At 35.1% G+C, this 17,593-nt stretch overlaps 1 protein-coding gene across 1 annotated transcript in view; it reads left to right on the plus strand.

Moving 5' to 3' along the window:
• The window catches only part of Spryd7 (SPRY domain containing 7), a gene marked incomplete at its 5' end in the record, with an annotated part of 92,842 nt that extends 80,127 nt beyond the window's left edge, over window positions 1-12,715 (plus strand). Inside the window, 3 exons of the mRNA XM_019209425.2 lie at window positions 898-1,064; window positions 8,329-8,431; window positions 11,756-12,715. Coding sequence (XP_019064970.2) covers window positions 898-1,064; window positions 8,329-8,431; window positions 11,756-11,853 — 368 coding nt within the window. The remainder of the gene's footprint in view (window positions 1-897; window positions 1,065-8,328; window positions 8,432-11,755) is intronic.
• Window positions 12,716-17,593: the final 4,878 nt, after the last annotated feature.

The raw sequence follows: 17,593 nt of genomic DNA on the forward strand, positions 1-17,593 counted from the left end.
TATATATATATATATATATATCACTAATTTTCTCCTCTCTGTGATATTGTTCATGACATATATTAGCTGAACATGGTAATACCCAGGTAGAGGTAGAGCTTTGAAACTCCAAGCCACTTAAATGCAATATACAGTATAGCTTTTATTTTTTTCCAGGGCTAGAGAGCTAACCAGGGCCTTCCTTATGCCAAGCAAGCACTCTAACCAGCCCTGTAACGTTTTTAAAAAATATTTTACAAAAATAATAATAGGGTTGGGGTTTAGCTCAGTGGTTTCACCACCTGCCTTGAAAGCTCAAGGGCCTGAGTTCGATCCCTGGTACTAAAAAAAAAAATAATAATGATAGCTGGGCATGGTGATGCACACCTGTAATCCCAGCATTCAGGAGACTGAGGCAGAAAGATCACTGCCAGACTGAGGTACATAGCAAGACCCTTGTCTCAGAAAAGAAAGGAATAATGATAATAGCTAGCATTACTGAATACTTAAATGTGCTTTACTTACCTGATTTAAAAAAATATTCTTCCAAATGCTTTACTTGGATTATCTTGTATCTTTTCCTAACCCTTAGAGGGTGAGTACTTTTAGACCATACTACAGTTCACAGATGAGAAAACAGGGAGAAGTGATTCACCCAGGATAATATAGCTAATTCTGGATATAAACCTCAGCAGTACAACTCTAGAACCCACTGTCTTATCTCCTAGGTTGCACTTCATCTATAGAAAACATAGTACACTTTGCAAATTCCTTTTAAGAGATTTTTAAAAAAAAAAATAACAGAAAGTAGTTTACTGATATGATACTTCTTTTAAAAACAGTTTGTACCCTTTAAAATAACTCCTTTATATATGTGTCCTTCAGATTTTGGGGGCATGTAAACTATTGTATTTTCAGGAATCTGGGGTATTGGTGTTGCAACTCAGAAGGTTAACCTGAATCGGATTCCTCTTGGCCGAGACATGCACAGTCTTGTGATGAGAAACGATGGAGCCTTGTATCACAACAATGAAGAGAAAGCTAGGCTACCAGCAAACATCCTTCCACAGGAGGGAGATGTGGTGGTGAGTCTCTTGATGAAGTTCATGTTCACCACAAATAATTAAATTTGAGCAGCTTCTGAGTAGATGCAGTTTTTCCTGGGAGTTTATAGTTTGGATTCTACAGCCCTGGGATTAAATCTAATGAGGTGGTACAGTTTCCTGAGAGAGCAGTTTATGTAGGTGCTCTTGTAGAGCTGCTACAGCCCGGGACATCAGGGTGTGCCCTTATATCCTTCCTCTCAGGAGAATCGTGACAAGTGAGCTGTTGAGCAGTATTTCTTAGCTCTTTCACACGAGAGAAACCTTGACCTACTTTAAAAGTCCACTGGCTTCATATTAGAAAATAGATATTTTTGTGGCTGGAGATCTCTAAGAGATCATTTGTTATAAATGTCTGTTAGAACATCATTTTACCCAAAATGCTGGTCTTTATTAAACTTAGTCTAATTGAACTTCCTCACTTCAGAATTATTCAAAGGAATGGACTCAAAATTCAAAGGCTTGATTTTAAAAAGACTTTTTGAGAGTAAAATGTTATTAAGATAGTAATGTATTATATTTTTTTTTCCACTGGAATATATTTAACTTTATACCAAAGCCACCATGGAAAATACAGTACAAAACCCTTTTCTGTCTTTCCTAGACACTTCTTGTCTTCCCATATTATTCAAGAATCTTATACACAAAGTCCAGACTTTAGCTGTTGATTAAGAACAGAGTACTGGAGTTTCCTTTAGCCAGGAAGCTCTTGTGCACAAAACCTTGGGTTCCAAGATCTCTGATATCAAAGTGAAGTTTTCCAGTAGTAAAACACCCAGACCAGACAAATCAGGCTTTTTTATTAAAGGAATGTGCAGTGTTATAAAAGATTGAATAAAGGTGTGGGGATTAAGGGTGTTGTGGTTGTTGTTGTTGTTTATATGGTTTTGGTGGTACTGGAATTAAACCTAAAGAGTGCTAAGCTACATCACCACTCTTAAAAATTTTATTTTGAGACAGGGTCAACTTGTCCTGTATAGCCTCAAACTTATGATCCTCCTGCCTTAGCCTGCTAAGTAGTTGGGATTATAGATGTATACCACTATGCCTTGTGGGAATTAAATTTTTAATTATGGCCTGATTTTCTCTTTCCTGCCACTTAAAAAAATAAGGAAAATAATTTTAATAGTTATATTTGTTTTATCTAGATTAGCTAAAGAAAAGGAGAGAAAAGGTATAAATCCTTTTTAAAATCTGCTTTTCTAAGATTTCTCACAGAATTATTCTATGTTTATAGATCATCGCCAGATATCTAAAATATGGATAATCCTTATTCTAGTAGTTATTTCTTAAAAGAGAATCTTAAAGTATGGTTGAGGTTGTCAGCCTTTTTACACTAAAAGATGAAATTAAAACATAATGAAGACTAGTCAGTAGCGAATGTTTTCCTTTGTTGGTGTACTGAATTTCTGTGTGTTTCTGAAAGATTTAAGAATGTCTTATTTATTTATTTATTTATTTATTTTTAAAAGTAGCAAAGGTTTATTGAGAAATAGTTCCTGAGAGACAAGAGGGGTCCCAAAAGTGGGTTGCTGAGGTCCTTTGTCAGAGGTAATTTATCACAAATGTGAGTACAACATGGGTCAAATTATAATCAACCAATAAGCTAACAAGTATAGCTGCTTAGCTAATATTGATCCAAGAGGGAAGTGGGCATGTAGCAAGTGGATATAGCTGATATCATTAACTTTGGCCTATCTGTGACTTCTAAAGCAGGAACATTTGGGGAAGGGATCGGTCCAGGTACTCTGGTCACCCATCCAGGTGTCTGATGCAGATCTGAACTTAATGGACTGGATACTACTAATTACAGTTCTGCTTATCCCTTAGGGAAGTATGTAAGTTGGGCCATTGTGACTTTATTTTGAGACCTTACCTTCTTCAGACGCACCTCCAGCCACTCTGATATCTGTATTTTTTACTGACTTCCTTGAGAGCCCAGTTCCTTTCTGACTATAATAATTTTTATCTTAACTTAGCTCCCTATAACATTAGCCCTTCTGAAAAAGTACCCCTGATTTTGCTTAGGGAAGAATGGAGTGAAGTGTCAGTCTAGTTGCTTTGAGCTAAGAAAGTTTATAATAGGGGAGTCCACAGTCAGGGACCGTCTCCAGAGAACTAAACTTGGATAGAAGTCATGTTGCAGTTTAGCAGTTATGAACTCCCTCTATAAGGTCGATCTAGTGGATCCTGGTAAAGGGAGGCACATTTGTTGTTGGTTGGTTCCATCTGCATAATCATTTGGAATTTAATAGGCAGTAGGCAAGAATAAACAGATTTTTCCAAGAATTTAAAGTACTGAAAGTCAGCATGAGCACTAGAATGGAAAGATCCAGACACTGCTTTTAAAGAATTGGAATAGCAGTTGTACCAGCTTTCTCCTAGACCTCTCTACTGATGGAGATTGTAAATCAAATATTTTCTTTGTCACAAGTCCCTCTGGCTTTAGCTATAAACAGATGGAAAGTTCAGTGATTTTGAAGGACAGTTTTAGCTAAAGAATTCAAAGACTCTTGAGCTTTTATAACTATATTGTATGTTATAGCTTTTTAGCCTCTTTGAACTTAACATTGGTCAGCTACAGGTATAGCTGGAAACTGACAGCAGCGGTCAGTGATTGGAACCCCCTTTCTATATCTAGCTTTTATTGCTACAGTATTACTTTTATGCATCTTTTGGTTATACTTTTTGCTGGGTGTTTAAGACCAAGTTAAAGTAAGACTTGTATCATCAATATTAACCTCTCACCGTTATTAAGGTCATTTAAGTCTCCTCAGGCATTACTTTTTTTTTTTTTGTACCGGGGATTGGACTCGGAAACTTGTGCTTGCAAGGCAGGCAGTGGAACCACTGAGCCAAATCCCCGGCCCTCAGGCATTACTTTTTAAACCATCTACAGAGCCTCTTAGCTCCTCTGTCCGTGTCAGCTTCTAGGATGGGTCACAGTCTTGCTTGACCATGTTGCTTCCTGTGAAAGCATGGTAGACTTTTCCCTCCTTGGTTACCCTCCTTTTTTGGACACTATCCATGGTTGATTCTTGTTCTGTGGGGCTCAGCAGTTTCCCTGCTTGGAGGTTGGATTACTCAACAAAGTTGTAGGACCTTGTGGAAAGGTCCCCTCATGTCCTGTGTCCATGTTGACCTTGGAGGGCCAAGGCCAAAATATTGTCTGTCCTTTTAGCCCAGTCATCTCTCTAGTTCTCATCTCTAAGCTTCAGTTGTTGAACACCCCGAAGAGAAGATCAGTTACAGCAGTATTATAGTGAGAGCAGTGGGTTTAATGTTATGATCTTATCTAGATACTGAGCACCTTGAAATATATAGTTTAGCCAATTAACTGTTATTTCTATACCAATCATGGTTGTCTTAGAACTTGAATCCCTACAGAATGCTAACATATAATCATTATAAAGTTCTACAGAGAAAACTTGAGATCAAGGGCAATGTAACATTTTAGTATGACAATCATAATGACATTTTCTCTCAAACACATTTAAATCTCCATTTTAGTACAAAATTACTTTTTAGTCAGTTACCCTTATCTAATTACAAAATATACATAAAGAAACTTTTACCTAATTTTTAATCTTTTAATCTGTTACCAAAGTGACATTTAAGTAGAATGGACTTGTTTATAGATGTACTCTACAAATTATTAATGCCTAATTTCTAGTCATTAGAGTAGCATTGTTGGGACTGCACAATGTTTAGGTTCTAAACATTTTTACACTAAACTGTTATAACACAATTACATAATAATCACAGAAGCACAAGCTTATTTATCTGTTTCATCTGGCTGGCTGTCACATATTGGACTGGCATGCACATTTCATTACATGTAGCTGGAACATGAGGAAGGGAAAACCAGGTGCTTGAGCCTAAAAAAGTTTATCATCATAACCAACTTCAACCTGGAAGTCACCATTTGATCTTAGCCAAAAGGCCAAGAAGCAATCGAAAGTCAACATTATGATAAGATGTTCTTTCACTTTGCATCTTTGGAAATCATAAAAATATTTACTAATCATGAGTTTATCAATAATTGGTATCATTTTAACAAAAAGTCAAGAAACTGACAAACAAAAGATGACAATTTTTGATTACCTAAAATAAATCATAATCCAGTCAAAATATTTAGGGATGCCATGGAACAAAAGAAAGCTCTTTTATCTCCTTCCAGTTATTTTGCTGGGGTCTCCAAAATGGCATAGGAGAAATAGAAGTCAGAAGTGCCAGTTCATGTCCCATGAAATCAAAGAATGAATTTCAAAGGACAAAACAGTTAAGAGTAGAAAAGGTTTATTGGAGAATAGGAATAGCTCCTGAGAGATAGGAGGGGTCCATGAAAACTAAAAATGTGAACTATATGCAGAATTAGAAAAGTAAAACATTGTCCTATGTATTAACTTTTTCTTTTTAGCTCAAACACATGAGAACAAATTTTGCCAAATTGTTGACAGTGGCATTGGAAAAATAAAATAAATTATGAGAATAATTGCAATAGATTGTTCTGCCACTGGGTGGTGAAGGGTGCCTGGTTTACAAACTACTTTTCTGAGCTACTAGATTTCCTGCAGTCCTATAGAGTGACATACTTTCTTTTTCATGGGATTATGTATGCTTTTTTTTGTTTTTAATGAAAAGAGACCTCTTCATTAAAAAACTAATTGTAGGCATCAGTTAGATTTTTCACTATTATGTTTAAATATATACTAAAAGATTATCCGCATACTATTTATCTTTCTCAATGTCCCCTAACTATGTAATAAATTATTATGTGATCTAACTCTGGCTTTGCTAAAATTTAAAGAGAATTCTTCGTAGTACTTACTAACTTGATTTTTCTGGACCTTTGCTCTCGTATCTGGAAAGAGGGGGATTAAGACTATATGGTGGGGGCACACACCTGTTAACACAGCACCCTGGGAGGCTGAGGCATGAAGGATGAGAGTTCCAGCCAAAACTGGGCAATTTAGTGAGTTAAGGGACTCTGTCTCAAAATTTCAAAAAATTGTAAAAGGGCTGTCGATGTAGCTCAGTGCAGAAGCCCTGGGTTAAATACCTAGTTCTGCTAAAAAATAAAAAAAGAATCATGGGTCATAGACCTAAATGTAAGAGCTAAAGTTGTAAAGCCTTTAGGCATGGCGTGGTGGTACGCGCCTGTAATCCTAGCATTCTGGGAGGCTGAATCATAAGTTTGAGCCCAGTCTGAGCAATTTAGCAACATAGCAAGACTGTCTTAGTTACTTTTTCATTGCTGGGACAAAATACCTGACACCTACAAGTTAAAGGAGAAGAGGTTTACTTTGGCTCACAGCTCATAGAGATTTCATTCCATAGTTGGCTGTTTCCGGGGCAGGATGGCATGGCAGAGGAGAAGCAGTTCATGGCACAGCTATTAGAAAGTAAAGAAAGGATCGAGGGAGGAGGGATATATATATACTTATTAATAAGTACCAGGCCATGCCCCCAGTGACCCACCTCTTCCCACCAGACTTTACCTACCCCCTAGTATCACACCCAGCTATAAATCCATCAGTGGACTAATCCAGTGCCACATATCATTGATCTAGTCACCTCCAAAACCCCAACCTATGAGCTCATGAGGCTTTAAGGTAACATCTAGATAGAAACCATAACAAGGACCTTGTCTCAAAAAGTGAGGGAAGCTGGTGATATAACTCAGGTGTGAAGACCCTGAGTTTAATGCCCAGTGCCCCATACCCCAAAAGACTAGAAGATCTATAAACTCTTTTTGTATCACTGAAAAGCATTTGATATATTGATTCAGCTCAGAAATCCTTGAGGTGATTGGCTTCTTGGTCTCTGATGATTGAATATCTCTGGTATTTATGCTTAATTCTTTAAAGGAAAGATGTCTTGTTGGTATCCCTTATCTGAAATGCTTGGGACCAGAAGTATTTCTGATTTCAGGCTGTTTGGGATATTGGAATATTCTGCATATACTTAATGAGATATTTTAAGGATAGTACCCAATCCGAAACATGAAATACACACAGCCTAAAGGTAATCTGTACAACATTTTTTAGTGTACTTGTGTTTTGAGGTCTGGTGTGGAATTTCCTTCTTGTGGCATCATGTCAACACTCAAGAAGTTTCAGAATTTGGAACATTTCAGATTTCAGATTAAGAACAAGTGTTCTGAAGACAACATAAATTGGTTTAAACCTCAGCTCTGCTACTTTCTAGTTGTACAACCTTAGGTAAATTACTTAACCTTTCTGTACTCTAGCTACCTCATTTGTAAAATGGGGTTAATATCTGTCTTGTGAGGATTATATGAGTAAATAGAAGCACCTAGAATATTGCTTGGTTTGTAACAGGGCCAGTCATTCCTTTTTAGCATTTTAATAATAATTAATACTAATTGTGATTTTTCTTACCATCAATGGTATATAAAGTAATATTTTACCATGTTTTGTTTGAAATCTTTGGCGCTGTTGTCTATTTTTTAACACTAGCTAACAGTCACATTTAATTGTAAATATTAGCTTTACCTTTGTAAAATACTTTACCTATTTGAGGCCAGAGTAAAGTGATTCAGAAATGTATGATTTCTTTTTCAAAATAAGTTGTACAAAGATATTTCTTCACAAGTTGAGAAAAGTGACATGTATGCACTAAGCTAATAGTGAAACCTGCTTTCCCCTCTTAAGATCAAATCCTACATAGAGAGCAGTGTTTTCTTAATGAGTTTTAAAAATCTCTATGTTCAGATCAGGGATTTAGTAAAGTCTCTATGTTCATTGTATGTAGCATTTATATCACCTTTAATTCAAACTAGAATCTGTATTTTGAACTTTGGAGGTGTTACCTGATCTTTTTCCCAAAATAATCACTACTTTGTGTGTTGGGGGGTGGTATTAAGACTTGAATGCAGGGTCTTCACACTCAGCTATATCTCCAGCCCTTTCACATTTTTAATTTTGAGACAGTGTCTCACTAAATTGCTAGGTTGCCCACGATGGGCTCAATCTTGAGATCCTCCTACTTCACTCTCTCAAAGTGCTGACATTAGGCATGCACTAGTGCCCTTGGCCACTACTGATATTTTAAACTGAGTTCTAGTAGAATTATGCCAAACTGTAAGCCCTTAATGAAACAACTGTAACCTTCTGCTAAGTTTTTTGTGTTTCTTTGCTTCTCAATCATTGATTTCTGGCTGTTGAGGTAATTATAGAACATTTATATTTTTTATCTTTTCTAACTTTTCTTTCCTTCATAGGGTATTACATATGACCATGTAGAATTAAATGTATATTTGAATGGAAAAAATATGCATTGTCCAGCATCAGGTATACGAGGGACAGTGTATCCAGTTGTTTATGGTAAGCTAAAATATTTTTCATATATTATTAGATATATGTTAACTTTTGTTTGGCATTTATGTTAATTTTATAATTGTATATTAATTGTATAAGTCATATAGATACATTAATTGTATAAGTTATTCCTAAGTCTGGACAAGTTAATAAGTACCTTTTTATGTGTATTGAATGTGCTCAGTAGTCTGTTCCATTCCCTTTTTGCAGAATTAAAAATAATACAGTGGTACCTTAGTGTATGAACTTAATTATTTCCACAATTCTGATTGCAAACCAAATTGGGTGAAAACTGAATCAAATCTCCCCATTAGGTCAACATTGAGCCTAACTATTGAATTTGACTTGGTTCTTGGTTTGCGACCAGAATCATGGAAAGAATCGTTTGTGAACCAAAGTACCACTATTTATTTCCCATATGTTAAAAATAAAACAAAAAAACTCGCTAAACAGTGACTGCATTTAAGTATGCGATACCTATATTCTCTTATTCATCCTGTATTCTTCTGTTCAGTAAAGATTTTTTTTCCCAGTATTGGGGAATCAAACTCAGGACTTCGTACTTGCGAGGCAGGTACTGTGCCACTGAGCTAAATCCCTGGCATTCAGTAAAGATTTTTACTGAATTTATGAAGATTTTTCTGCCATACATTAAGAAGAATTAAATGACCAAGAAATGTAAAGGGATAGGAATTTTATGTAGGTTGAGCATTTACTACCTTTATAAAATTGCCTAAATGATAGCACACTTCTGAAAGAAATTGTAATGTAGAATAATTTTGTATTGTTTTGCTTTTGGTAGCCATAAGTGCTATCATTTGTGATAGGTGTGCCCCTCCAACCGGTTAGTTACTTAAGAGATGATTCTACACCACTTAACTACCTTAAATTTTATTATAGAAAATTTCAAACATGTACAGAAAAGAATAGTATAATGCACTCTCATATGCCCACTACCCAGCTTCAAACAATGATTATCTTATAGGCCTATTAGGTTTCATCTATCCACAACACTTTTTTGTCTCCCCTCTTTATGTTGTTTTGAGGCAAATGCCAGACATTGTATCATTTTGTTCATAAATGTTATATTTATCTCTAAGAAGTAAGATATATGTATATATATGTATATAAATATATATTTATATATGTATATATATGTATATAAATATATATTTATATATGTATATATATATTTTTTTTTATTTTTCTTGGTGGTACTGGAAACTCAACTTAGTGTGCTGCACTACATCCCTAGCCCTTTTTTTATTTTGAGACAGCATCTTGCTAAATTGCTCTGGCTGGCTTCAAATTTATAATTGATCTGATGCAGCCTCCTGAGTAACTGGGATAATAGGCATGTGCCAATATGCCAACTCTGTGTATCTTGTAAACAAAACCAAACATAGTCAAAATGCCTTTATCACTCTATTCTGCTTTATTTTTGTTATCAATTTTAAATCAGTAAGTATGATTTTTCTGCTGGTGGTTTTAGTCATTTTAAAATATTTTGCATCTTGTATTTGGGTCATAATGAAGACTAATATTTTTTGTGGTACTTTACAATAAAGATACGAGTGTTAGTAATAACAGACTAGGATGTCAGAATAGTGTGCAATTACAAATATAAATATTTAATAATATGATAACCAAAGCTTGTGATTAACTTTTTAGTTGGGGTTTTCATTAATCTTTCCTCTTAAAATTGCTGTGAAAATCTTTTTTGGCCTTACTGGGGATTAAAACAGGGCTCCACAACACTAGACACTCTACCACTGAACTATATTGCCATCCCTTTTTTAAACTTTTATAAAGTTTAAAATAAGCCTTTACTAACTTGCCAGGCTAGACTTGAGCTAGCAATTACTTTTTGTGTCTTTACATGTAAAAGTGTGTTTTAAACTCAATTTTCTTAGTGTTGTTCCCTAGCAGAGAAGCCTAAAAGTAATTCCTTTGCTTACTTAAATAAATGAAAATGTACTTTTGTATATTAAATAGCTTAGCCTAAGAAATTAAATAACTGTCCATAGAATGATTGAGTTATGCAAATGAGTGTACAAAATAAAATTATTCTAAAGCACTTCTTTTATTTAGCATTGCTTTTAATGGAGCAAATTTATAGATAGTAAATTGTATGTGATGAATTATATTTTTTCATAAATTTAATTTGATAAATCAATCCATTTAAACCAGAAACTTTAGTAGCATGTACTAAAATAAAACTAAAACCTAACTTCCTTATCCTTTGTCCTCTATCCCATCCCTATTCCTAGAAGAAGCCACTTATTCATTCATTCTGTTCTTAAACTCAATCCATGGAGAGAAAAAACTGCATAACACTGATGAAGTGTTATTAAAAAGTCATGACTGGGCCAGGGATTTAGCTCAATGGCACCACATCTGCTTCACAAGCTCAAGGTTCTGAGTTCAATTCCTAGTACGGGGGAAAAAATGACTAAGCATGGCATGGTGGTGCATGCCTATAATCCTAGCACTTGGGAGGCTGAGGCAGGAAGATTGCTCCGAATTTAAGGCTACCCAGGCTATATAGTGAGTTCAAGGCCAGCCTCAATTATATGTATATAAGTCTTTATATGAATATACACACTCATTTTTCTTGAGCAAATCCTAGTAAAAACATGTAGAAGATGAATTAGGCCTGTAGTTTCATTTACAGTAGTATATCAACAATATCAGCTTCCTTGTTTGGATGTTGTACTATAGTCATATAAGATATTACCACCATAAAGGATACATAGGACTCCCTATTGAATGTTTGCAACTATCTATAATCTATAACTTTTTCAAAATACATCATTAGTTAGACATCTTAATTGTATAATATTGAGGAAGTACAGATAGGCAAATTAAAAATAAAGTCATCTGTATTTCCACCATCTAGAGATATTATTACTTTTTGTACTTAAGAGACATTACCTAGGCTAGTCTCGAACTCCTGGGCTCAAGAGAGTCTTCTGTCTCAAGCCTCCTGAAGCTGGGAATATGGGTGTGCAGATAATTATTAATAATTTTTTGACTACTGTCTTTCCAGTGTTTTTGATAAATTTTGGTTTTTGTTGTAGATGTTTTTACCTAATACATTTTGTAATCCAGGCAGCGGATAAGATTATTCTTCTTGCTTATTAATGTTACGGTTTTCGGAAAAGTTTATTTTAAAAATTTTGTTGTGGTGCTCAGGATGAGATCCAGTGTTCCACACATACTAAGCATGCACTCATACATAGCCTGAAAACAGTTAACTTTATAATTATGTATTCATTCAAATTAAGATCTTTGCTTCTAATTTATTTTCTCTCTTTTTCTATCCTGTAGTTGATGACAGTGCAATTTTGGATTGCCAGTTCAGTGAATTTTATCATACTCCTCCACCTGGTTTTGAAAAAATACTATTTGAACAGCAGATCTTTTGAATGTGTTTGTTCTTGAACCTTCCCTTTCTGCACTGTTAAAAGCGTTTACCATTTAATAAAGCTTTACCTGATCTATAGATAAAAATTTATTCTTAAAAATTTGCTTGTTAATGTTGTCTGAGGAACCAGTATATTCAATACACACTCAAAATTTTTGATTTAAAATACTTAGGCTTTGTGATATGAAAATCAGCATTTTGGGTAATTTATTTAATTCTTATTTAAATAAATAGAACTATAGGTTTGATTGACAGTATTACATAGTAATATGTATATAAATATTTAAAAGGGACTTTCTTATATAAAATATTTGTATTGACAGAGATGAAGAATTGGTTACTTTTTCCTGTCATTCTTTAATTATGGCTTCATTAATTATTTTAAGTGTGTAGTCCAGTAATTTTGTGTCTCTGTATTGACAGAGATGAAGAATTGGTTACTTTTTCCTGTCATTCTTTAATTATGGCTTCATTAATTATTTTAAGTGTGTAGTCCAGTAATTTTGTGTCTCTGTCCTCTTTTATATACAATAGAACAGTTGGCAGAAATTTGTTATTGGCAACTTTATTTTTGGCAGTGTATTTACCATGTTAATGTACCACTTTTCTTAAAACTTAAATTGCTTATTTTGTTGTGTTTTATATCAGTGCTTTTGATTTGCTTTGTGAAAGGGGATAAACAGTAATGATTAGAGCATTTTGTTGAAGACTATCACACTGTATAATTTCAATACCAGAGTAAGTAGTAGTTGATTAGTGGTGTGATTTACACTGGCAGGCATTTAGAATAGTATGATGCTTTAAATTTAAATAAGACTATTCTTTCAAGAACTTTTATTTAAATCTGTGTTTTCTATAAGGAATAACAAAATAATAGCAATTAAAGAATATTCATTACTCTATTAATTGATTTCTTTCTGTTTTGTTAGTATACAGTCAATTCATTGCAACCTTAATTATTGTAGAAGTTTAGATACTGTATAAGTGAGTCCTCTCCATAATCTAGTTTTCAGTGAGTCATTGTCCTTTTGTTAACCCCCTACTGAACTGAACGAGTCACATCTTTAGGGACATTCTCTTTGCAAATAAGCAAGACCAGGATGCACATATTTTACTCCTTTTATCTGCAAGAAGCAGTACAATGTGTTGTTGTGCTAGAAAGAACATGGACATTAGAATTGGAAGGAGATCTGAATTGTAGCTCTGCTGTCTAATACCATTGTCTCATCAGGTGAGCTCCTCAGTGCCTCTAAGCTCCAAGTTTCTCCGCTTATGAAAGGATAACCATACTGACTTAATAAGATTCTGTAACTAGTTAATAAGGTAGAAATGCAGTTTCCTTGTCTGTGAAGCAGTGGTTTTCACACTGTGGCTCAGGGCCACAGCATCACCTAGGCACTTGTTAGAGTAGTGGACATGCTGGCCCCAACCCAGACCTCTGAAACTGCTGGGGATGACACCCAGGAATCTGTTTGAGTACCCTGACAGATCTGATACCTACTAAAATTTAAGAACTACTACTCAGGAGAGGATTCTTAGAGAAAGATTGCCTGTTAAAAATTTTCTAAATCTAAGATGGTTTATTTTTACTCAAAAGCTAGAAAAATCCTACAGAATACTTATTACTTGGTAGGTAAAATATGACAATATGTTTTGAAAATATAGATAACCTTGAGTAACATATGTACTCACATGTAAACAACCACATATTTTACCACATATTTAGATGGAATTGAACTAGCTACATGTTATTTATGTATTTTCATCTGACTTTATGTTATAGTAATTTTTATTCATAACACACTTTCTTGGCAAAGTTTATTAAAGTGATTTTATGTTATCTACCTCTTAGTTTTTATTTTTTTCTAGTGCATATTTATAACAGAATAGTGCTTCTCATTTGAGGGAATTGATACATGTATATAACATATCTTTCTCATTTTTAATTCTTTTACTTCCTTGCCCCTTTAACCTTGACCACCACCCTGGGGTTTAAACCCAGGGCCACACATATACATACTAGGCAAGAACTTTGCCACTGCATCCCCAACTTAGCTCTATGTTTTTAAAAGCCAACTTTTTTTCCTTTTGCAGTACTGGGTTTTGAATCACATCGAGCTACATCCCCAGCCCTTTTTATTTTAAATTTTGAGACAAGTTCTCACTAAGTAAATAAATTGTATAGGCTGTGCTGGAATTTATAATCCTCCTAGTTCAGCCTCCCAGAGTGGTGGCATAGCCACACTGACCATTTTTAAAAATCACATGAACAGCAAAAACACATTAGGTGGAAACTAAAGAAGCCTGGATAAACCATGGACTTCCCTTAATAGTATATCGATATTCATTCATTCATTGTAGCAAATGTGGTATACCTGTATAAGATGTTAATAATGAGAAACTGGAAGAGGACATAGTGGGAGACTTTTCATTTTTTCTGTAAATCCAATCTTAAAAAATAAAGTATTTTTTAAATTTCACTGATCTAGGGACCAGGGATTTGGCTTAGTGGTTCTGCCGCCTGCCTCACAAGCACAAGGGCCCAAATTCAATCCCCAGTACAAAAAAAAAGTTCATTAATCTAGGTGAAATTTTAAAAGAAAGCTTTTCAGCCAATAGAATACCATTAGTACAGTATATACTCAGAGCTTACATATTTGATGGTAGCTATCTATAAATGTAGATAGGATGTAAAACATTCTTATTTTTTAACACACAAATACTTGCACTTATTTCCGGCTAACTAAACATTGACCACTGACCCTATCTTCCTCCCTCTCTCGTGTTTTCCTTTTGCAGGGGGCAGTTCTGGGGTTGGAACCCAGGGCCTAAGCATTGAGCTATATCCCTAATCTATTACCTTGAGACAGGATTTTACTAAATCACTAAATTGTCTAAGCTAGGCTCACCCTCCTGCCTCACCCTCCCAGAGTTCTGGGATTATAAATATGCACCACCACACCCAACTTATCCGCTGTCTTGATTTCAAATAGAATAGTCTATTTGTCCACACTAGTGTAGCTTTTCACATTCACTGAAAATTAATGTTTTATTTTCTGTATTAAGGTGATTCAAACATTGCACGTGATATAGAATGTTAAATGTGTGAAACAAAAATATAAATCAGTTGATATTGATTCTATTTAAAACAAAGAATTGGGCTTTTAATTGTCTTTGGCTCATCAGATAAGGATGGAATGTTTTCAACTTGGATCACAAACTATGAATACCGTAAAATGATAATTTGAATTAAAGCTTTACTAAATCAATACACTAACATGCATGACACTTTTGCTCATATCATTATTTTGTTTACTTATGTCTAGACACAGATAAGCATAGCTGGAAATGTGAAATCTTGGAAGTGATAAAATGTATTAAATAAATTTCTTTTACATAATGCAAAAGCTCAGGGTTGTGAGATGGAGAATCTGATATGACTGGAATTTCCTTATACACAGATATACCCAAGCATAGTACTCATGAAAAAAATATAACCAACTACTGTTTACATTTACTTGCATTATTTATGCAACCTGGCAGGGCAGTACTGTTGGGAGCTGACTGGACTGTTCGTCTGAGTGAGTGGGGACATAATAAAATCAATTAACTATTTTTCTTCTGTTTATCTGAGAGTCATTTTCAACTTACTCTTTTAAAATACTGGGACCATGAAAGGAGGGCAGGGACAAGGGGAAAAATGAGAACCAAGACCTGTCATGTAAAGGTACAAGATCCCAATAATGAATGTAACTGCACTGTATACCTAAAACGTACCAATAAACTCAATTTAAAAGAATAAAAATAAAATACTGGGGCCAAAGTTATTAAAGTAAGTAGTATACAGAGTAATGTTAGATATAGTTAGAAATGTAAATGAATCACAGTATCCATCTAAGGGTGATACAGAAATTTTAGGGCAAAATTGTCCTATTATTGGCTGAAATGTATAACCTATAATTACATAGGAATCATTACAATGTAATCATTCAAGAACTGAATCAATTACTTGTGGTGTTTCATAAAAGCTTAACATAGCTTGCCTTCAAAGAACTTTGTTAATTATGGTGAGTATGACTCTAAAATATCTAAGACATGTTGATAAGAGAAAAATACAAGGGGTTAAACATTTCTGTGTATAGTCTGATCTATTTTTTAAAAAGCTTCATGCATAGAAAAAAAGTCTAAAGTAATATACACCAAAATATATTTTGGGAATAAGATTATAGGAAACTAGTTTTGTTTTTTTGTTTTTCAGGACTGGGGATTGAGCCCAGGGCCTTCATTGAGCTACATTTCAGCCTTTTAAAACATTTTTATTCTCAGTTTCTTCCTAAACCACTAAGTTGCCCAGGCTGGACTTGAACTTGTGATCTTCATCACATATCAGAAGGGGATAGAGAACATGAGAGCAAAAGAGGGTGAATCCACTCGCTCAATAAGAATATTAATCTACTCACAAGGTCAGTGCCCTCATAAATACTTCCTGTAGACCCCCATCTCCCATTACCCCACACAGGGTCAAGACTAACGTGAACTTTGAGGGACGTATGTCATGATGTGGCCCACAAGTTGGGATGACTGTAATTGAGAACAGTAGTCTGTAATCCATGTCTTAAAGAGGGCTTAACTGACTTGTAAAATACTAATTATTCTAGAAAAACTAATGCAAGGTTAGGGGGTGTAACTCAGTGACAGATCGTTTGCATAGCATGCATGAGGCCCTTGAACTATAAGAAACAACCAAATCCAATGCACATTTTGCAGGCTACACAGAGAAGCACCAGGGTTGGACAGAGGCAAAACAAGGGAAAAGCATGGGCACAGGTTTTTACGGTAGTTTCTATTGGCAAGACAGAATAAACAGACTTAGGATTGGATAGTCTAAATAATGTCGTTGAGCTCTGAGGCATAAGAGCTGTCCCTCATTTTCTGGTACATGGTCCTTGGGTGATCAGAATAGGAGAATATTGGCCTGGAGTATAAAAGCCTAATACAAGAACTGGAGGCTCTGAACTGATTGGTTTGCACAGGAAATGCATGCTGCCTGATCAGGAGAGCCATTTGCTATGTCTAGGAATTAGCTAACCCTGCTAGGGATAGTGCCTTTCTGCTCAGACCCCAGATGCCAGAGCACAAAGAACCCAGAACAGAAGGAAGTAATAGCGAATGCATAGGCTGGACAACTAACCCAGAGGTCATGTAGCTGTGTTATGGCTTGCTCAGATAATTTTCAAAATTGTGAATCCTAATTCATTCAGGTTGTTGCTGAGCCCAAAACTAATTAAATTAATAACAAAGAAATGGGAGATACAGGATCTCCCGGGATCTATACTAGGGCTTGTCATATTAAAATGTATAGTAAAATTTTTAAATGTATGGTAAATCTAGAAATGAAGGGATATTTACTTAGAAATGTAGTGCTAGCTGAAAATGGTAAACTTGAGTTCTTTTGTTAAATTTTTGTGCTTTTGAGCCAGGTTCAGCCTAGTCATGAGCTCACTGTGTAACCCAGGCAGGCCTCAAACTTATGGTTGCGGCTCTCTGGGGGGACCCCGTCCCGCGGGGAATAGGAGATGAGAGCCGCCTCTTATTATGTATGGTAACTAGAAATGAAGGGATATTTACTTAGAAATGTAGTGCTAGCTGAAAATGGTAAACTTGAGTTCTTTTGTTAAATTTTTGTGCTTTTGAGCCAGGTTCAGCCTAGTCATGAGCTCACTGTGTAACCCAGGCGCGCG

Source organism: Fukomys damarensis, unplaced genomic scaffold (assembly GCF_012274545.1).
Source record: "Fukomys damarensis isolate Sample0158 unplaced genomic scaffold, DMR_v1.0_HiC HiC_scaffold_38, whole genome shotgun sequence".
Lineage (NCBI taxonomy): Eukaryota > Metazoa > Chordata > Mammalia > Rodentia > Bathyergidae > Fukomys > Fukomys damarensis.